The 22,492-nt window shown below is 47.5% G+C and overlaps 2 protein-coding genes across 3 annotated transcripts in view; one reads left to right on the plus strand and one right to left on the minus strand.

The window, feature by feature from the left end:
- On the minus strand, nt 277–1,592 carry LOC106508998 (proline-rich protein 18). Its single transcript, XM_013992997.1, has 3 exons — nt 1,264–1,592; nt 730–1,207; nt 277–495 (listed from the first exon to the last, which is right to left on the minus strand). The coding sequence occupies exons 1-3, from the start codon at nt 1,590–1,592 to the stop codon at nt 277–279; spliced, it is 1,026 nt and encodes a 341-aa protein (XP_013848451.1).
- The window catches only part of TNFAIP8L3 (TNF alpha induced protein 8 like 3), a 42,298-nt gene continuing 20,860 nt past the window's right edge, over nt 1,055–22,492 (plus strand). The window contains exon 1 of one of the 2 annotated variants that reach the window (XM_021095503.1): nt 1,055–1,175. The gene's annotated coding sequence lies outside the window, so the exon portion shown is untranslated. The remainder of the gene's footprint in view (nt 1,176–22,492) is intronic. The other variant, XM_013992998.2, reaches the window with a different exon arrangement.

The raw sequence follows: 22,492 nt of genomic DNA on the forward strand, positions 1-22,492 counted from the left end.
GAGCTGGCCTGAGGTTATGTAAACGTTGGAGGAGCCGATAATTCAGGGTGAACAAAAGACTGCGTGGATAATCGAGAATTAACAACAAAAGAACCCCTCTGGTCTTAATGCTCTGTGCATTTTCCCCCTATTTAGTCTCTGAATTACTAAATAAATATACAAATGCTTCTCTCGCTCTATTTTTTTTTTTTTAAGAAAATGCAGGAAGGGGATATTGAGGAGTTTAGCACTTTGTGTTAAAGACAAAGCAAAGGTTTAAAAATCAATTCTTGCCCCTCAGGTCAGGGCTTGGAAGTGGCCAGGCTCCCGCCTTGGACAGCGGCTCCCCATCTCAGAACCAGCTCCCGCGCGGCCTTCCCAAACTGCTGCTCCCGCGTCCATGTCCGCGCGGGGGAGAACCACCCGCGTCAGCATTACCTGCTGCGCGTTGTTTACTTCCTCGTGGGGTGCCAGGCCTTGTTCTCGGCCCCTTACATGCATTATTTTTATACTCCTCTTACAACATATCGGACAAAAAGGAACTCTCATTTCTCCCATTTTCCAAGTGAGGAAACAGACACACGAAAAGTTAAGCCACTCTCCCAAGGACCAGGGCAGGAGACTCTAACTCGAGTTCCTGGACTCAGGACTCCCACTTGAACCTCTCCTTTTCCTACTTGAGTAGAGGCGCTTTTCAACCTAAGAAACCTCCAAACTTGGCCACAAGTGAAAGGGGTCCGCCCCGCCGACTCGCACGACCCCGCCGCGCTCTGCCAGTCCCGGGGTGCAGACGCCCGACTCCGGGCGCGGGTGGAGGAGCGGCACCGCCCTCGGGTATTTAACCCCAGTCCGGCGCACCCGGAGCGCCGGACGCTCCCGCTCCTCCCAGCTCGCGCCTCCCCGCCCTCCTCCCCGCGCTCTCCCAGCGCGCCCCACCCTCAGCCCCGCGCTCGCCTCGCGCGCAGGCACCGGCCGGGGAGCGCGGGGAGCCGGGCGCGGGCGGCGCTCGTCTCTGCCGAGCCGCCCCCTGGCCGAGGCCGCCGCGCACTGCCTGGCCCGAGCGAGACGCGGCAGCCCGAGCAGGACGCCGGCCCGAGCGCCCCGCGGACTGGCAGCTGTGGACTCCCAGCTGGCAGCCCGCAGCATGGATTCGGATTCGGGCGAGCAGAGCGAGGGCGAGCCCGGGACCGCTGCAGGTATGAGTGGTCGCAGCTTCCCGCGGGGAGGGCTAGGGCAAAGAAGAGGGGAGCCGGGCGGGAAATCGCGAGTATCTCCCGGAGATACCAAGCGGGAGGCCGATAACCAGCAGCCCGATCCCTTCCAGGCCGGGACTGGGATGGCTCTGCTTTCGGGCTTTCTCTCCATTGCACTTGGGCGCGGGAGCGAGTAGGTGCGTTTTCGGGTGGCCCTCCTCCCTGCACGAGCCCGTCCGTGGGCTCGGGTCCGGGGCTGGGTGGGGGTGGGGCGGGGTTCGGGAAATCCGCCTCTTGTAGTTTGCTGCAGCGAGGGTTGCAACACGTCTGCTTTTTGAAATAACTTTCCGAGCGCTGGCCGGGCCCTCGAACCCCGGGCGCCAGGGACGCTGCGGAACAGGTGACCCGCTCCGAGGGCATGGCAGGAGACTCCGGGAAGGAAAGGCCCCTGCGGGTGGGCGGGTAGGAGTCAAATCACAGCTTGTGGTTGCGGTTCCCGAGGCTGCTAGAGGAGCTGGTGCAGAAGCGTTCGCCCATCTCTGCTCAGCACACGCGGAGGAGGTCCCCGCAGAGAGTCCGTGAACACAGACCCGGCGGCTCGTGGGGGCCGGGCTTCTCCTTTAAGGGGCGCCGCCAGCTTTTCACAATCGATAGTGTATCGAAGCGATGGGTGGATGCTTACTTAGGAAAAAATGAATGTCCTCCCCCGCCTCTCCCTGATACTGAGCAACAGGAGGAAGCCACCCACAGCCTTGGGTCGATTTACCGCCAGGCTCTGCCCACCTCCATCCTCTACACCTCCCGCTCACCGGTCCACCGGCAGGAGACCTGATCGCCCTCCCACGTGCCTGTGGCTCCCCCGGTGCCCGTGCGGCCCTGAAAACTAGCCCTGGCCCGCCGACCTGAGACCTGAGAGTTGGGACCCTCAAGGTCCTGGACTAGTCCCCACTCTGCCCAGCGTCAGACCGGCGTCCTGAGGGTGGGGACCGAGTAACAGGAGGCACCATCAGCCCAGGCGTGGGTGCAGGAAAGGCAGGCTCAGGAATCAGGCAGGACAGTGCCAGGAGCTGTGCCAGGAGCCATACATATATTATTTCCCTTCATCATCACAGCACCTAGCCAGGTGGTTATTATCTCCATTTCACAGAGGTTTAGAAAGCCTAAGTGGCTTACCAGCAAATTTCAGCCAGGGAGTAGGAGCAAAGGGCAGAGTTACTCCTTTCTACTGCATCATACCCCTCAGCCTCTCTCAGCTGGGTGGAAAGGGATGAGGATGGCAGAAAAGAAAGATGGCATCATCAAGATGCCTGTGTGTGAGGATTCCTGTGTGTGTGCAAGGGCCACCTGCTTTGTGTAGATATGTGTGGACATAATAAACATGAAGCCCTTTGCCAAGCTGTATGTTTTTGTGACTATGAAGCACCAAGATTTTTTTTCCACAGGTGGCTTATGGATCTCTTCACATCATTTAAAAGTTGCAGTGGGTGTTTTGTGTGCATCTAAGTATATCTCCAGAGCTCAAAAGAAGAGGGGGGTGGTACATTGACACTGACACTTTACTCTCTCATAATCCCAGGAACTAACATGATCTCCCTGCCCCACTCTCACATCTCTTATGCCTGATGGAGAAGGAGAGGAGGAGAAGGAGGCTTTGACAAAGAGGAGGGGAGGAGGAGAAGGGGAGTGGAGGGATACACTCAGAAGAGTTGGTACTTGGGTGAAAGGGAAGGGAAGGAGTTCTTAAGGGCCAGGGTGCTTCTCCCCCAAATTTGCAAGCAAAGAGTATCCCAGGGTGTTCATGACCATTTGTGTCAAAAGACCTGGGCACAGCTAGGAGTGGATGTGACCACTGAGGTTGGATGGGTCTGATGAAGAATAGGGCAGCCAGCTCTGAGACTGGTCACCATTTGTTTGTGCCCTACTGTTTTCTATAGTCATTTCTTCTTCCTCTGTGTGCTTGAATCTTACAAGTTGAACATTTACTTGAGTGTCACAAGTTATTCTGCTACATGGCATTCAGTCTCACTCATTATTTTCAGTCTTAAAGTATTCTTCTTGACAAAGCTTCAGAATTAGATGCTACTTCATCATCTTACTGTGGCTGCATCCTACCAAACAGAAACTCTTGTTGCATCTTCATTTACAGGTTAAATTGTCCACATGGGTTGACCAGTGTCCCATTGTATCTGTGCAAACTGGATGGATTTGTAACTGAGGACCGCAGAGAAAGTGGGACTTCTGGGAGTATCCATGTGTGTGTCTGTGTGTGTACCTACCTCACAGGGATTTGAAATGAAGGGCTGCTTCCCTCTCAGTGCCCTCCCCTTACCTGAACTTGTGGAAAAGCCCTGTCATAAAACAGACCTTATTTAAGGTCCAGAGCCTGGACTCTGGAATCAGAAAGACCTGGGTCTCGATCTCTATCTGATGGCTAAATAACTTAAACTCTGTAAACCTCAGCTTCCTCCCCTAAAATAAAAATGGAGATAACACCACCACAAGGTAGGGGTGGGGGTGGTGTAAAGATTAAATAACTCATAAAAAGTGTTCAGTGTTCCTCCTGGTAATCATTCGATAAATGATAGCTGCTATTTTTATTATCACCTGATTGGATTATTTGCTGTAAGAATACTCCTAAATAATGTTCCCCAGGGCTTTGTAAAACATCAGTCACTAGGCATATGTAAAACAATTAGTTTTATTGTCATTACTATCACATTAATTTAACTGCCTAAGGAGATTTATTTTGAATTTTCTCCTTTTCACTCCCTCTTTCTCTCTCTGGGGGCCGGGGTGGGGGGTGGGGGGGAATACGCGCGTGCATGTGTGCACAAATGTGTTTGCTTGTTTCATTTTTTAAAGTTACCTCTTCTCATCCCCATCATCTTTGACATCAAGGCATAAAGATGGGAACATTCGAAACTAAGGCTTTCACCATCCTTTTCTTCCAGCTCTAGGGAAAGTTGCCCAAAGTAGAAGATCCCTTACCCAGCCGGCCTACTAACCTGGAGATTAGCCACTTTCAAGCCACTCCAATAGAAGAAGAGAGGTTAATCCCCTCCCACATACTGGTGCACCTTTTCCCTTCAAGGTAACAAAGGGGAGGCACTCACTGTTCTCCCCTCCATTTTTGCCCATCTGGTAGCCTTCCCAGTCAGAAATTGACAGAGGAATGAGGAAATCTCTGAGCACCGCATACTCTTTACTGTAGCCCTTTCGGGAGACTTTTCCAAAGATCTCCCCAGTATCTGCTGCGCAGCTTTCTCATCGAGCAATACCCTGCATAGGGAGGTAAAGGAGGAAGGATGAGATTTGTCTTAATCTGCATTCTCTGTTTTTCGTGAAGCACAGGATGGTGCTGCTATATCATCCTGCTGCCTGCAGTTCTCCTCTGCCTTTCTGTTGTTTTATGGTTCTTTCTATGTTTAGAAAAAAGGAGAGAGGATTTATGAAACACTGGATCCTTTCCAGAGACCCAGCTTGGCAGTCTCTCCTTTGACAAACCCACCATCCATCTCTCAGGGATCCCAGAGCTTAGTATATTAACTCGGCAATAATTGAATCTTTCCTAAGAAGCAACAAGCAACTCAACATTAGCGGTGACAGCTTTTCCCCTTTCTGTCTTATGAGACTGAGATAATACATCCAGCTGAAGGCAGACAAGATCCTTCCATTGGAGGGAAATGGTCTGGAGCAGTCAAGCTGATGGGGTGTCCCTGAGGCTGCATAGGTGCTACAGAAAAGCATTTCCATGTGATGGAGTCAGGAAATGGGAGGGGAACTTCAAGATAATAAAAGAAGTGGGAAAACAGCAGGCCCTTGACTTTGCCCTTCCTGTCCTTTCCATCTCCTAGGTGCTAAGCTTGGTCCATGTGGACAAAGTGGCAAGGAGTGGGAAGGATTCAGTTGGTGGCCAAGAGGAGAAAAGGCATTACAGAAGTCAGACACCACTTGAGCAAAGGCATAAATAAACAGGGAGGCGACTGGAGTGGAGGGCGCAACTAGGGAGTACTGGGTAATAAAGTTAGATGATGTGGGGAGGGCCGCTTAGTAGAGGAGGTCTTAATAACTTGGTTCTGATGGTGCCAAGGGAGCCCCCATTGAGCTGATAGTAGAGTGGAGACGTGATCCACTGAGAGGTGGGTTTTCAGAAGCCACATCCATCCAGCAGGACAGATGTAAAGTGCAGGGATGGCCTGGGCTTGGAGCCTCAGCTACCAGGGTGAGGCCACAATATCCAAGGGGGTGGTAGCACTAAGTGAGGCAGAAGAGGAAGGATGCAAGTGCCATTCCAGAGAAACAAACAACAGAAGCTGGTGACAGATTGTACAAAAGCAGTAAAAGGAGAGAGAGAGTGGAAGGAGACTGGTGTGTTGAGTTGGGCTGAGTCAGGGAAATGCAGGAGATAGGTTTTCCCACCCCACCAGTGCTTCCTCTCTTTCCATCAGAAACTTAGTGATCACATAAATTTTGCTTCAAGGTGCTTTTCCCTTGTAGATTGTAAATCATGCTGGGGCATTGGTTTCCAGGGATCTTGAAGTTCTGAAATTTATTGATTCTCCTTTTAGGTAATTTGTGGAGGCTGCTCAGTAACCTTGGCTGACTGACAGATTGAGAGTTGATGGACTGGCTGACCAAGCTCAGGGACCACCTGGGGATGATTACTCATAGCCCCAGGTCTTGTTCTTGCTTGTGGACCTTTTCAGGGGCCTCTGCCTTATCCATACAGTGGGCCATAGCTGCTTGGAGGGTCTGGACCATGTGCTTTCACATTCCCAAGATTTTAAGCGCATAATGGATGAATGAGCATTTTGAGAAGCCTCCTGAGGACTCTGCACTAAAAGGCCAGACAGGGAGCCAGAAACCTGTGTGTGCTATAAACTAGAACTGCCAACACTTTCTTCCAGTGTTTAGTTTTGCTTCAGTGTTTTAAGATTTCTTGCACTGTCTGGGACTCTGTGTTGGGAAGTACGGGGAATGCAAAGAGAGATATAGACACAGTCCATCCTGTCCCCCAGGGCTTGGGATCAGATGGGGAGATAGGACACATATATCTAGGGCCAGAACTTAAGCCAGTGCAGACTCTGACCCTCTTGCCCTGGGATTATACCTTGGCCAGGTCTCTGTTTAAATGTTCCCTCTCTCCCTCTTTTTTTTTTTTTTTTGCTTTTTAAGGCCACACCTGCGGCATATGGAAGTTCCCAGGCTAGGGATCAAACTGGAGCTGCAGCTGGTAACCTACACCACAGGCACAGCAAAGCATGCTCCAAGCCACATCTGCAACCTATACCACAGCTCATGACAATGCCAGATTCTTAACCCACTGAGTGAGGCCAGAGATCAAACCTGCATCCTCATGGATACTAGTCAGGTTCATAACCCATTAAGCCACAAGAAGAACTCCTATATGTTCTCTCTTGACACCAGCATCTTTCCATTGTGTACATGTCTCATTTTTTATACTGGCCTTAGCTCCCTAAGGGCAAAGCTTAGGTCTTTTTCACCTCCCGCCAATACCATCTGTGTGCCCTAAAGACAGTAGTATGCTGCTGGCTGGCTGGCTAAATAGATGGATGGATGGGAGATGTTGTGGGTTGGTTCTCCAGGAAGCAGACTGTGAGGTGGAGGTTAGCATGCAGTGTGTTTATTTGGGGATGCTCCTGGGATAAATATATGGAGAAAATAATTGGGAGGAGAGACATACCAGACAAAGCAGAACAAGAAGCTGGGCTTCAGTGCATACCCAGCAATAGCCTCAACCTCTGGAGCTGGAAAACCCTTCAGAAATGAGTTGGGGTGAGGGGTCTGGCCTTTATATCTCCTAAAATCATGATCAGTCATTAGATTCAGGCCCTCCCTGCATCTTGGGCAAAGCTAGTCCCTTCAGCTGAGAGCTATCTGCAGGCAGCATTCCCAGCAGCTGGTGGAGTGCCTGGTCCAGGAAGGGGAACCTGGGCAGAACACCACAGCATCCACCGCAGGTGGCTTCCAAAGTTCTTCAGGAATGTTTCATGAGGGATGACAGCCCTATCTAGTGGCAGAGTTCAGGGGATAGTTGTTAAGCTATAAACTCTATTTAGACCTCATGAGGACAGTTTAACTTGCCAGATGAAAGCAGCCATTCTAGACCTCAAAGATCTATACCCAGCTGTTCAGTCCATGCAATCCAATAGATATTGACTGGTCACCTGTTTTTGGAGTGCTGTGGTAGCAAACAGAAATGGAATTAGATGTGATCCTGCTCTCAAGAGGCTTGCAGCCATGTTAGGAAGACAAAACACCCACCCAAAACTGAATTGCAAGACTAGGAGGCATCAGCAGTAAACAGGGTAGGATTTGGAGCACAGGGTGTTGTGGTTTGGTGTTCTGGCTGGAAGGCTTCTGAGAGGAGATGGGCCTGGAGGAGAGCCTTGAAGGGGTGAAGGATTTAGATGAGGGAGAAAAAGACCCAGAGGAAACAGAGAAGGTGGCAAGGACAGGAGCCTGTAAGAAGCCTGGCCTGGCCTGACCTAGCGGGGCTCCCTCAGAATGATAGAGAGAGAAGAGGGTGGACATACTCAAAATGTAAACTGAGTGTTGTGGTGGTTGTGGCCAACATGTAAGTTTCTGGAAATGGAGGGAGAATGTGTATGAATATGTAAATATAAAGCTCTATCTCCTACGTTGTTTTCTCTTAAAATATATGGCACCTGCTTTTTTATTTGTCAGCAAAACTGAATTATAGTCACACTTTGTATTAGCACTTTTCTCTAACTGGTTCGTTTTCCCCCAAGTTATCATTGGCTCCTGTTCGAATTCACATGTAAATTTCTATAAAGACACCATATACATCATTTTGTTTTGTTTTTCAGTCATTTGGCTTCCAACTCTTTTTTCTGTAAAATGCCTTTGTAGGTGGGTGTTTATACTGTATTCTGTACAAGTATGGAAATAAAGGATAGACAAGACAAATTTTAAAAATAAGTTTCCTTTGATAACCCAATCCAAGAAAACATATAAGGAAAGTGAATATACTTTTCCCCTCACATGTATTAAGACATACCCAAAAAACATACTTTTTTTTTTTAAACATCAGAAATGGTCTTTTTGGCAACTGCATGGCACAGATTCTGAAATTACTTCAGAACAGTCTTCACATTCATATTGGGTTTCCTAAACATCATTGCCTGGGAATAAATTTGAGCCTGCTCATGGAAAATCTAGTGTGCAGACGATAAAAATGGAAGGCTTGGCAGCACAGAAAGTGCTAGACACACCCTAATAGAAACCAGTATTTTGTAATTCAGTTCTCCAGGAAAAAAAAGGAAAAAAGGAAAAAGACACTTCGATGGTGTCCAATACTGGTTTAAACAGTTGAAAAACCACAAGAGCAGCCGCTAGCTTCTAGGTTGTCTTCTTGAAAGTAAAATATGCTTTCTGGGAAACTTTTCTAGCCCTGAAAGGAAACATTTTGGTGATACGAAGCTTTATGAAGACTCTCACTTGATATTTTTACAGTTGAGGCATCCGGTTTCCCGTGCAGGAGGAAAGTCTGTAAAGGGTTGTTCTGGTGGGTACCCCCAGGTGGGGCCTGGGGGTTATGCTGGGAAAGTACACACATTTTCAGAGAAGAATATGGGTGGGGAGTGATGGGGGTTCCTGCAGGGCATCTCTTTCCTCTGCAGCATCTCTTTCCTACCACGTTTGATCTGGTCCCTTGGTTTCCTTGGAATAATACTAAGAAAGGCAGGGAAAGAAGATTGGGGTTTGGGTTACAGGGTAGAGAAAGTAGGCTGAAGAAGTTGTGGCAAATATCAAACAAGAGAAATTATGAGGATGGTCCTGCCCCAGAGGGATAGTACTGAATGTAAAATAATAGTGCTGTTTTGAATTTTTACTTATTTATGTATTTATATTAATTAAGCACAGGTATTTGAGGCTGGGTTAACTGTTTATATGATACTTAAGTCTTATACAGGTCTTCTGGACCAGGTACTATAAATAGCCCCATTTTATAGACCAGGCACAGAGAGGTTAAGTAACTTGCTCGGGGATTTACAGCTTGTCAGGGGATATGAAGCCAGACTAACTCCAAAAATGGTGCTCTTGTACCAGGCAGACTGTGTAATTAGATGGATGGATGCCACACACTCCTTTACATCCCCCACCAGCTCCCACAGGGCCCTCTGACCCTTAGGTTCCTTCATTAGGCTCCTTCTGGTAGGTTAGGACATTACATCTCCAGAAGGCTCTGTTTTCAGCTGCAGACATTACCTGCATTAGCCCGATAACACATGTACAAGGATGGGCTGTCATGGGCTCCATTTGAGGGGCTGGTGAGGGTGGTTTGGGAGGGAAGATGAGGAGAGCAGCACAAAGTAGCTGTCAGGGAAAGAAGGTTCTGGAAGGATCCTGCAGTCACATGCATGTTTAGGGTCCTAGAGACCTGGTGGGTGGTGAATGTGGCAACACCAAGAGGAGAGAAGGACTGAAAAGCAGGGTCAAGAGAGCTGCTGAAGACAAACAAATGTTCCTTCTATCAGAGTGTACTTAAGCTGGGTCCTAAGGCAGTTCCCCCCCTCCACCCACTCCAGCATTTAAGTTCATTTCAAATACAGAATCCCCAGGACATGGTGACCAGTTAGATTCAAGGGCGAGAGAAAACTCAAAGATGAGACTGCAGCACGGTGACTGCAGCACTTGAGATTCTGAGCTCGACGAGATGGGTTGGGGTTTCTGGCACTGGCTCTTACTTACTGCTTTTTAGTAACGTTATTTTCCAACCAAAGGAATGCAAGCTAGAATATATGAAAGCAGGACAAAGAAGAAAAGTAGATCAAGCCCTTAGACTTAGATGTGCTTTTCTCAAAGAAAGAGTGCAGTCCAAAAGCAATCCTGAAAAGATGCAGAGGGCTTTATTTAGGGAGGGAGGGGGATTTATAAGAGAATAAGAATCCCCCTCCTGAAATGTTTACTTGTGGACTCTAAAAACATTGGACACCACCAGGCAGCATCCGAATCAGAATTGGAGCCAGACCCTCTGGCTCCTCTATTGTTCCCCAAAAACATATGTAATTTTTAAAAAGGATCCGAGTTATTCTGGGTTTGGGGATATCTAAAGGACCTCCTGCTGGATTTCCTTCCAACACCATCCAGTGTGTTCTTGCTGCCTCCGACCCCTTTTCCTCCTGAGCTTTCTCCCTCCTGGCACAGCTGCCCAGAGGTCAGACACCACAGGCCCGCACCAGGCCCTTCCCTGTGCCTGGCCCACCTTCCCAGTCAGGAGAGCCCTACGCAGAGCCCTCCGAAGATCTGTACATTTTTTAATACCCCAGAGGAATTTGGTAGGTTTTACAGATACTCAGTGACAACTGCAAAGGTTAATTTACTTTGAGTTCAATAGCTTTCAGCTTCAGGAATAGATTTATTGGCTTCTAGATCCCCAATTATGTGTTCAATCTTTGTTTAGATTGACTTTTTATTTTTGTAAGGAAATGGGGGAATTTGTTCATCTGTGTTAGCCTCGCTTACCCCTGGGATTTAGAATTCAGTGATCTGATCTCAGTCAAATGAAGCAGGTAGAGCTAAGATAATACTGAATCAACTTTTAGAGCGCCCAGAGCAGTATCTGAGGAATCAAACCTGAAGTTTCTTGACCTTTTTTTCTTTTTGATTTCTCTGACTGTACATAATCCTGGTTTCCCAGCAGCCTTCCTCAGGTCACCTCCCACATCCCTCATTAATACGTTTTCCCTACCTGTGTCTCCTAAGGCCAAGTTCTTGGCCTTGTTCTTTTCTGACAGTACACTTTCATCTGGAAAAGACCACTGATTTTTATAGCATGAAGCTAGCATCCCCCAAGGCTGTGGTTTAACCCCTTCCTCTCTCCAGAACAAGAATCCTGCCTTTCAAGGTCCTTTAGACTTCACCTCCTCACTGTCCAGAAACACCTCAACTCAGCACAGTCACACCCAGACTGTTACCTTTCTGTCACCTTCTTTCTACTCTTCAGGTGGTCTCGACAGCGACCACGTCATTTAGAGTTAAACTGTGAAGTCATTAAGAACAATGAAATATCCTACATATGTGATTGCATAGCAAAACCAGGACATGGACAAAGCAGTATTATTATTCATAATTTTCAGATGAAGAAACAGACTCAGAGATATCAGATTACCCCCAATCACAAAGTAAGTAGTGGATTTTACTGTTTAAAGCTGTTCCCAGAAGTTCCTGTTATGGCTCAGTGGGTTAAGAACCTGACATAATGTCTGTGAGGATACGGGTTCAATCCCTGGCCTCACTCAGTGGGTTACGGATTCTGCATTGCCACAAGCTGTGGTGTGGGTCGCAGAAGTGGGTTTGGATCCTATTTTGCTGTGGCTCTGGCGTAGGCTTGGCAGCTACAAATCTGATTCTACCCCTAGCACGGGAACTTCCATATGCTGCAGGTGTGGGCATAAAAAGAAAAAAAAGCTTTTCCCAGGACTCCCCTCGTGGGTCAGGAGGTTTGGGATCTGGCATTGTCACTGCTGTGGCTTGGGTTACTGCTGGGGTGTGAGTCACTGCTGTGGTGTGGGTTTGATCCCTGGCCTGAGAACCGCTGCATGCTGCAGGCATGGCCATAAATAAATAAATAAATAAATAAATAAATAAATAAATAAATGTGTTTCCCCCAAAAGGGGGCAGAAACAAACCCAAATATCCAACTTAGACAATTAAATACCCAATCAAATAGTTATTGAGTGATTTGACGCATAACGATACCTCTGCACAGTGGAATATTATTCAGCTGTTAAGAAAAATTAATTTGAAAAACATATAATGATACAAGTGTTTGCATTATAATGTATAAAGAAAGCCTAGTAATCTGTGATCCCAATTATGTAATATACATATATGCATATACATTTATATATACATACACATACACCCCTATAACATACATATAGACACTCTTTTTTTTAATAGAGAAGGGGGGGAAACTTGATCCCTCAATCACACACATGAACTCTTTTTTTTTAATGCTGGAGCAGAATTAACAATGCTATAGGATGAGTTTACACGTGATTTTAATTGCCTTCTATGTACTCTCCTTGCAATTTTCTCCTCAGTGGGTATGTCTAACTTTCAGCAGTATGTATTGTTACTGTAAAACAATAAATGAGATCCAGTGGCCTTGTCCACTGCTCATCCTTCTGATGTTCTTGCAGTTTTGTCCCAGGTCCCGATCTTTTTTCCTTAAAACTCGTTCTTTCCTTCATTCCCCAGATCCTCTGCCCCCTCAGACCAGCCCTCCATGGGTGCTTCTCCTGGCCCCCAGCTGGCCCACTGGTGGGAGCAACTCCAGGCTTCCCTCCTCAGTCCTCTTCCTACTCACGCATTGCCCTGGCCCTGGCTCTGTCCTCTCTGTGGTGTCCCATCAACACCCTTCCCTCTGAGCCCACCCAGCCTGGGCCTCAGGGGTCCTCATGCCAGGATGAGGAAGTGTAAATAGTCAGGGAAGATAAGGAGCTTATAGATTTGAAGCCAAGGGCACCAGAGTCTCACAGGCCACATGGACCTGCAGAATGAGCCTGTTGGCTCAGCCATTTAGCTCTAGACTGTGGCCTTGCTGACGCTCGCTTACTAGCAGCATGTGCAGCTGGCACCAGTGACCCCCATCCCAAACATGAATGGCTTTCACTTTCCACTTGTTCATCTACACATTGATTTTGTGTCTTTATTATTCTCGCAATCCAAAAAAAAGAGGAGGCATTTAAAATTATTACAGGGTATTAGCTTTAAGGAAGTATTGGTCTGCCACTCCCAAGTGTGGTCTGTCTTTTCTTTCTTTCTTTTTTTTTTTTTGCCTTTTTCTAGGGCTGCACCTGCGGCATATGGAGGTTCCCAGGCTGGGGGTCTAATTGGAGCTGTAGCCACCAGCCTACGCCACAGCCACAGCAACGTGGGATCTGAGCCACATCTGCGACCTACACCACAGCTCACGGCAATGCCGGATCCTGAACCCACTGAGCAAGGCCAGGGATCGAACCCGAAACCTCATGGTTCCTAGTTGGATTCGTTAACCACTGAGCCACAATGGGAACTCCTGGTCTGTCTTTTCAAAAAAATTCATTATTGAAAGGTTGTCTGATATTAAACATTATATGTATTTCTGAAGGAATTAGAAATGTATTGAGAATTTCTTATGCATCATGGAGCTGAAAATAAGAGATGTCATGGCTCTGATATTCTTTGCTTCTTTCCTATCTCCACCTTATTTTATGCTAGTCCATTAAATAGGGGTAGCCCAGTCAGGAAGGTTGTAGGAAATAGAAGTGCTCACCCTCTAGACTCACGTTTATCACAGTTTTTTTAACCTAGTTTTTTGTTTGTTTATTTAAAATTGCATATATCGGAGTTCTCGTTGTGGCACAGTGGGTAACAAATCCGACTAGGAACCATGAGGTTGCGGGTTCGATCCCTGGCCTTGTTCAGTGGGTTAAGGATCCGGCGTTGCTGTGAGCTGTGGTGCATGTAGGTCACAGACGCAGCTCGGATCTGGCATTGCTGGTGCTGTGGTGCAGCTGTAGCTCCGATTCGACCCCTAGCCTGGGAGCCTCCATATGCCACAGGAGCGGCCCTAGAAAAGGCAAAAAGACAATAAATAAATAAATAAATAAAATTGCATATATGGAAGTTCCTGGGTTGGGGACTGAACCCACACCACCACAACAACCCAAAACACTACAGTGAAAACACCAGATCCTTAACCTACTGCACCACGAGAGAATTCCTAACCTAGTTTTAAATTAGCCCCAACCATCCTTAATGATTGGTATCCTCCATCAGCCAGGATTTTGTCTATCTTTATTTTCTTGGTTTATATTATAAAAATTACTATTTTGGAGTTCCCATCGTGGCTCAGTGGAAACCAGTCTGACTAGGAACCATGAGGTTGTAGGTTCAATCCCTGGCCTTACTTAGTGGGTTAAGGATCCAGCGTTGCCATGAGCTGTGCTGTAGGTCGCAGACACAGCTCGGATCCTGCCCTGCTATAGCTGTGGTGTAGGCTGGCAGCAATAGCTCCGATTGGACCCCTAGCCCGGGAACCTCCATATGCTGCTGGTGCAGCCCTCAAAAAACCAAAGACAAAAAAAAAATATTATTTTATCCCCTTTCAAATATAAAAAGATAAAATATATTAATGATGCATTTTCACTCCCCCAGAAAAGTTCCTCCTTCCATTAAAGAAAATCACCTTGGAGTTCCCGTCATGGCGCAGCGGTTAACGAAGCTGACTAGGAACCATGAGGTTGCGGGTTCGATCCCTGGCCTTGCTCAGTGGGTTAAGGATCCCGTGTTGCTGTGGCTCTGGTGTAGGCTGGCAGCTACAGCTCCAATTAGATCCCCTACCCTGGGAACTCCATATGCCGCGGGAGCGGCCCTAGAAAAGGCAAAAAGACAAAACAAACAAAAAACCAAAAAAATCACCTTAATGTTCAATGGAAAGTAGCATCAATTTCCTTATTAAAGCAGCCATATGTTCTTATTACAAGTGACTATAACTACTGTGATTTTTAAAGGAGAGATGAGAAAATAAGAGAGGCAGAATGATCGAGATGGAAGTGAATTCTTAGAGATTGCAGATGTTTATGTGGAGAATGATGGATGGTACATCCTAAGACCAGAAAGTGTAGTAACCACACAAGCATTATCTCTAGAGAGCCATCACCTGGCTTTCCCTTCACCTGAGGAGCTAAGTTAGTGACGGACCAAGGCTCATGGGTGAAGAAGTCCAGTTCCAGTCATCCGTGGTTTTCTTTGTTGGTTTCATTTTCATTAAAAAAACAAATGTCTCCACATAAAAAAAATACCTCTGCCAAATGATTATATCCCAATGACAGGTCTGAGGCAAGTCTGAAGTGGGGTGAAGGTTGGTGACCATTAGGGGCTGAGACTGTCATGCAGGCAGAATGGAGGCCAGAAAAGGACTGAGAACAGCTGGTTAGGTGGTCAGGGTGTCAAGCCATGTGGCTGGGAAACCAGAGGGACGTGAGGCCATCCTCTTGAGAGTCACTTGACCTGCACAGGTCTGCCAGTCATGGCTACCCTGCCTTCTTGGGCCTTTCCACCTGGAGAGTAGCCCCTTTTAACATTAGAGTCCAAAACTTTGAGGAGAGATGACTTCCAGTGATGGCCTACTGACCTCTCGCCTTCACCTCAGAAGCAAGTCCTCCTCCTGACCTACCTTCTAGCCATGGCCCCAGAGCTCTGCCCCATCCTTGATGCTTCCCTTCCCTACAGCCCCTCCCCCCCAGGTGCTCCTCTGCATTTCCTCTGCCTTGGTCCTCCTCACCCACCCCACAAGCCCTCCTGAGTGCTGGAGGGACTAAGGAGTGGGAACTCTGAGATGTGTGGCTGTGACTGGAGACTTGTCTAGAAGCAGAGATCTTAAAGGTTTCCAGAGAGAAAAACCAGGCCTTTAGCCATGCAGTGCTTTTCTAAATAACAACACTGAGGCCTAAACAACTGTGGTGCAATGTTTTGAATTCTCAAAGTGAATAATTGCCGATGTAGCGTTCTGAACCTACTCAAATGGGCAGGTAGACTAAAGTCATTTTAAGGTAAGTTAGATTTCAAAAAACTTACCTCACCATGTTCCCTTCCTTAGGGAGATGCTCCATCAGGAGTCCACCAACTGAGGCCTCCAGGTGGTCTAGCCTGTCAGCTGTTTTTGTGTGTCCCACAAGCTAAAAGCATTTTTCTTTTTTTAATGGTTACGCTGTAAATGGTTATATAGCTACCTTTGGTACTTTCAGCCTTTTATTCTCTGACCCTTTAAGGTAGTTAGCTGACACCTGTGCTGGACGAAATGTTTCCCCTGACATGGGGAGCAAGTTAAGAAAGAGGAAGCCATGAATCCCAAGAAACAGGAGATGGACACAGGAGGGAAGTGATGAAGAATGAAAGGAGAACTGGGCCAGCAGCCTGGACCAGGCTAAGAGGGAAATGTACCCAGATTTAAGCCAGGGCACAGGGCACTCCCAGAAGCATCTCCAAGAAAGACAACTGAAGTGATAGATTAGTTGATGTGTCTGAACCTCTTGAGGAGACCTTTATACTGTGCTAAGAACTTTGAGAGTGAATTAGTGCTAGATAGATAGAAAACAAATGAAAAGAAAAACAAGGCAGGAGTTCCCTGGCAATGCAAGCGGCTTAAGGATCTGGTGTTGTCACTGCTACGCACAGGTTCAACCCCTGGCCTGGGAACTTCCAGGTGCTGTAGGTGTGGCCAAAAAGAAAGAAAGAAAAAGAAAAACAGGGCAGTGTTTCACTCCTGGGAAAACAAGATTAATAAGAAAGGAAATGCAGTCATGGAAGTGATGGAACATACATGACTCAGTTATGAATGGCATTTCAATCACAGCAATAAAATCACTGAAGTTTGATTTAACCAAATATTGAAACAGAACCAAATTGGAAGGTAGAATGGAAAATGGATGGAGAAGAGAGCTATATGAATGGCATTTCAATCACAGCAGTAGAATCACTAAAGTTTGATTTAACCAAATATTGAAACAGAACCAAATTGGAAGGTAGAATGGAAAATGGATGGAGAAGAGAGCTATATTCTCACCTTCCATGATAGGAAATTAAAAGCAAATAAAATCAAGGACTAACAGTATAAAAGCATGTAATTTAGAGAGGGCTCTTACAGGAGTTCCCATTGTGGCACAGTGGTTAACGAATCCCACTAGGAACCATGAGGTTTTGGGTTCAATCCCTGGCCTTGCTCAATGGGTTAAGGATCTGGCATTGCCGTGAGCTGTGGTGTAGGCCAGCAGTTGTAGCTCCATTTGACCCCTAGCCTGGGAACCTCCATATGTCTCAGGTGTAGCCCTAAAAGGCCAAAAAAAAAAAAAAAAAAAAAAAGAAGAAGTGGGGCCAGAGGATGCTACATTTTGTTATAAGCCTTATAGAATGATTTGACTTTTAAAATAATGTACCTGTATTACTTTGAAAATAGAGTTTAAAAAATAAAATGAAAAGGAAAAGTGACCAGGGCAACCATGCCCAGGTTGGGAAGATGCACAGTGGGGGTGACCTTGGGCTCCCGTGTTGAGGAAGCAGACTTGAAGTGTCCCAAGGCCCCACCTGCTCTTGTATCATTGTTGTTCCTGACATGAGAATGAGTAAATTTCAATAACATGGCAAGACTGTTAGCATTCACTCATGCAACAAACATTCTCTGTTTCAAATCCCTGAAGAAACCATGATTCCTGCCTTCAAGGAATTCACAGACTTGTGAGATATAAAGTCACTCCACCAGCTAATGGATGATCAATCTCCATGGTGATAAGAATATACTAGAGGGAGAGGTAGTTGTGGAGAAAAGTCACGCAGAGATCAGAAGTCCTTCAGGGAAGTCCTGGAGGTTGAATAGGAAGTGGAGGTGAGGAGGGAGATGTCCAGGCACAGGGGAACAGAATATGCAAAGGCACAGAGGGGTCCCAGGTATAATGGAACAAGACAGGTGACACCTATATATGACCTGGAGTCAGGAGCTCAGAATTTGTAGAGGATGAAGCTGGGGAGGTGAGGAGAAAAGATTGATCATCAGGGAGTTTCTTGGTGGCCTAGCAGTTAAGGATCTGGCATTGTCACTGTGATGTGGCATAGGTTCAGTCCCTGGCCCAGGAACTTCTGTATGCCACAGGCGTGGCCAAATAAATAACTTAATTAAAGTTATAAATTAAAGAAAGAAGATCATGCAGTTTAGCGACCAGCATGCCATGCCCAAGAGCCTGGACTTTGTCCTCAAGGTTATGGAAAGCCAGTCACTGTTCTCCCTAGAGGCACAGCATCATCAAAGCCAAGTTTCAGTGCAGCGTGGAAAATAGAAGGGAAGCCAAGGTAGAGAGATGAGTGAGGAGATGGATGGTCATTTGGATGAGAAATGATGAAGGTTGGTACTAAGATGGAATCAGTGAGACAGAGAAGTCGGATATATTTGAAGATGTTATGATGGAAACTAATGCCCCATTTGATGTAGAAGGAGAGGGAGATAAAGAAGGCAGGGGGGGCCCCAGGTTCTTGTCTGGATACTGGGCAGGTTGCAGGGCCACATGTAATACAAGGAGAAAGGTGAAGGGGGTGGGATAAAGGGGATGAGGGAAGTTTTGAACCCGTGGAGTGTAAGAGGTCTGTGGAAATCAAGGCGGAGAGGTCTTGGAGGCAGTAACATGTGGGTGGGGGGCCTCAGCAGAGACTCTTGGGCTGGGAGACATTTCAGGAAGGGCAAGGGGTGACATCTCACACTCAGGGAGAGTGAGTGGCAAGGGGAAAAGGGCCCTGAGTAAACTCAGAACACTAGACTTCAGGCATGGGCAGAGGAAAGGGGGCCCTGGAAGAGGGTGAGAAGGCCCAAGAGGGGGATGAGGAAAGCAGAGACCGACCCTGGGAGGCTCACTTGTTACTAGGGGTCAGGTGATCAGAGGACCAAGGACTGTGTGTCCCAGGGGGTACCACTGGCATTTCCTGTCCCAGAAATGACAGGGAAGTTGGCATATCTGGCCCCACCTACTAATACCTATAGAGCCTTCTGAGCTATGACAACCAAAATGGCTTCCCATGTTTCCAAACAGTTGTCCTTGGGGACAATTAGAAGGTCGCTTGGTGACCTTGTGAGGGCCATTGCCATTGAGTTTGGGGTGAAAGCCAGGGAAGGACAAAACTACCTCTGTCCTTCTGTGGCCACCTCTCCTCAGGCCTCTTCCTGGCCCCCATCTCTCCTCTCCTCAGTCCTCACCCTCTTCCCCATGACATCCCTTGCTGGGATAATCAGTGTTGGGTTTTGAGGTTTAAAGCTATTACTAAGCTCCTTCTATGTGCCAGGGTCACCATGGTGGACACACCTCTCCTAGAACTTCAGTGAACACACAGGTGACATCAGGTGGAAGGTCCTTGAACGGGCCCTGCATAAAGCATTTGTTCAGGAGAGGGCTTGGAAGGAGGACAGAAGGGGGTGCTTGGATTTGGGGAGAAGATGCACCCAGCAAAACAGGTGAGGCTGGCGAAAGGATGACCACTTTCTCTTGGGCACAGAGAAGTGGGATGCCAGGGACTTGAGGCCTGGAGGGAAGAACTAGTCCTGGGGTTTTGGATGCAACTCCGGTTTGCAGCTGCGTCAGCACAGGGCAGCCTGCTGGGGCTGGCTGTCTGCGGCTTGGTCTGTGGGCGCTGAGGTCAGCACAGGGAGAAGCCTTGGGCAGAGCCTGCTGACCACTGCTCTGTGGCAAGCACAGGCTGACGCCTGGCAGAGGAGTCGAGGGCCCCAGGAAACGGGGCGGGGGGAGGCATTTTGGAGAAAAGTCACAGAAAAGGAAAGCTGGAGGCTCCAAGGTCAATGCCCCAAATTTTCAGAGGGAGGGAAAAGCAGGAGGCATTCTAGTGCTGAAGCACTGACAGATGCAGAGCTGGGAGAGAGCTTGGTGGACAGAGGGGAATCCGTGTGAGAGGAGAAGAGCTGAGAATCCCTCCCACCCACGTGGGCTCTCAGGAATGCCCAGGGCTGGCTTTCTATGGACTTAAAAACTCAGTTTCTGATTCTGAAGAGGCTGTCATTAAATTGAGAATTTAGGAATTTGTTTAATGTTTGTTTTATATATAACAACTTAGCAGAATCATCTAGTCCAGCTCCCTCATATAGTAGAAGAAAGCAGGGCGGAGAAGACCTGGGCCCACACAAACAGCAAGTGCCTGGGGGTGTGGGGGCAGCATGGGCAGGCCTGGGGGCCCAGCTCTCTTCACACCCTGCTGCAGGTTCAGTTCCTAGAGTCAGGAGCAGGGCTGAGTTCTCTGGTTTTCCCTGTATTTGGGGACTGACTCCATGGTTATAGCCCTGACAATTTGACACCCTACCCCCACCCCCCGGAGATCCTTTATCAGCACCTTAGAGTGACTGTGCCCAGTGACATGATTTGAAGCAATGAAACTTTTTGCTGATACAGTTTTACATGAAGCATATATAATTTTATTTGGAAGCTTTGATTGTCTTTGAGATAAGTATGGGGAAAGTTTAATTTGGAAAGGAAACCTCAGGAGTTCCCGTAGTGGCGCAGAAACAAATGGTTCCTAGAAACAAATCCATCTAGGAACCATGAGGTTGCGGGTTCCATCCTTGGTCTCACTCAGTGGGTTAAGGGCCCAGCGTTGCTGTGAGCTGTGGTGTAGGTCACAGACACATCTCGGATCTGGTGTTGCTGTGGTTCTGGCATAAGCCGGCGGCTGTAGCTCCAATTAGACTTCTAGCCTGGGAGCCTCCATATGCCGTGGGTATGGCCCTAAAAAGAAAAAAAGAAAGAAAGAAAGTAGAGGAAGAGAGGGAGAGGGAGAGGGGGAGAGGGAGAGAGAGAGAGAGAGAAAGAAAGAGAAAGAAAGAAAGAGAGAGAAAGAAAAAGAAAGGAAGCCTCAGAGAAAGGCACATTTATGAGTAACTTCCAGAAAGGCAAGTCTCCACAGCTCTGCCTCTGTTCAGGGTGATTCCATTGGACTAGGGTTCTCAGCAGAACTAAGGAGCCCAGCCCCAGGGGACCTTGCAGGAGCGCATGCTGTCCACCATCCCACCTCTCATCCACAAACTACACGCCTCAACATCACTAATCCACTGGGACAGATATGACCCTGTTACCAGTGATAGCCAAAATGTTTCTTGACTCACATATCAGATCTCAAAACCATGAATAAAAACCCGGTTACTACAGAATACATGTAAGAGGTATTGTAAGCAATATATTACATGTGCCCCTTTCCTGCTGTTTCACTCTCAAATTGAAATCCAAAAATGTCATTGTACGAAATTCATATTTCACTAAAAGTTATTAAGTAGAACATTGAGCAAGGCATAGTGCTGTCTGCCAGATCCTCTCCCATCCGGAAGTACCTTCTGGTTTCTTCTCCCTTTTGTGTTCCAACCCCTCTAGTATAGCTAACCATTTATCTTTTTTTTTTTAAGCTCACTAAACTGAGGGTGAATATATTACTCTATTAATCTAATTACAGCATCTTCTAAGAACCTCAGTTCTTTAGGCTTAAATATCACTGTCTCAGGCCATATTTTGTTTAATTTTTTCCCAGTATAGATTGGAGTTTGTTCCATTTTATTGTCTACTTTTTTAAAAAAATGTTTTAGGTTTTATATCTATCCAAAAATTGGAGAATTCCAAAGACTGACATTTTTATTGCATCAGTCTATTTACTAATTTCGCATATTACCAAGTTGGCATCCTCCCACAGCTCTGAATGTGGTGTCCTACTGGTGTCCTTGTTAGCAGTCTGGTGGCCTCTGAGCCTGGGTTTTTGAGCGCCTGCCGTGGTGAACAATTTGCCAGCAGAGAGAGAGGATCACCCAGAGAGACAGACGTGGCCTGTACTATTCTGATCCCCAACAGCTCCTGTGTATTAAAATAGCTTGTGAGCATGAAGGGACGTGAATGGGGAGGCTCTGGGGGTGGAAGGAGGGATGAGTGCTGCTGCCTGGGAGAGAGGGTTCCTGCTGGGGTTGAACACTGAGGATGTGGTGGGGTGATGCATCTGGGTCCCCCAGGTGATGGTGCTGCTTGTGGGGTGCAGACAGACAGAGCCTGACTGGCCAGGCAGGCAGCTCTGTGTGAAAGGCAGGGCATGGACCTCATGCTGAGTTCAGCACATCTTGGGTTTGTTTTTTTGTTTTTTGTTTTTGTTTTTTTTTTTTTAGTGCCTTTGGTTTAGCCTACAGTTTGTGAATACACACCTCGTTCCAGTATACATTCTGAACAGATAGAATCTGGGCCATCAAGAATGAGAAAGGAACAGGCCAAATCATTCAGTCACTCATTTAACAGAGATTTGTTGGACTACTTCTACACGCTGGATGCCACCTTCACTGTGAGGGTTCATAGGTCCTCTGAGCATCAGTCCTATAAGAACACAATGACGGTCACAGCACAGCATGGGGAAAGGAGTGTGCTGGAGTTGGGGGCAAGGGCTACCCTTCCCAGGAAGGAGTGAGAGGTGGCCATGGGCTGACAGTGTAAAGAGGCCTTCAGTTGGAACAGACAAGCCAACTGGATTGCTGGTACTTGTTTGGCTCTCTTCCAGTTGACTGTCTTCAGCCAGTTGGGCTAGGGCTCAGCCTTCCTCTTGAAGGGGTGAGCCGCCCTTTGGCTTCTGATCTCAGTAAGACTTCTGACTGACGTGGACAAGCAGGCCTCCAGTGGGAGGGCAGGGATGAGGGGAGGTGGAGCCAGGGGGTCTCTTTGTGGGGCTCCCCCTTAGCGTCACCTGCCACCTCCTTGCTCAGGAAGGAGCACTGGGAG

The sequence above is a fragment of the Sus scrofa genome, chromosome 1 (assembly GCF_000003025.6).
Source record: "Sus scrofa isolate TJ Tabasco breed Duroc chromosome 1, Sscrofa11.1, whole genome shotgun sequence".
In the NCBI taxonomy this organism is placed as follows: Eukaryota; Metazoa; Chordata; class Mammalia; order Artiodactyla; family Suidae; genus Sus; species Sus scrofa.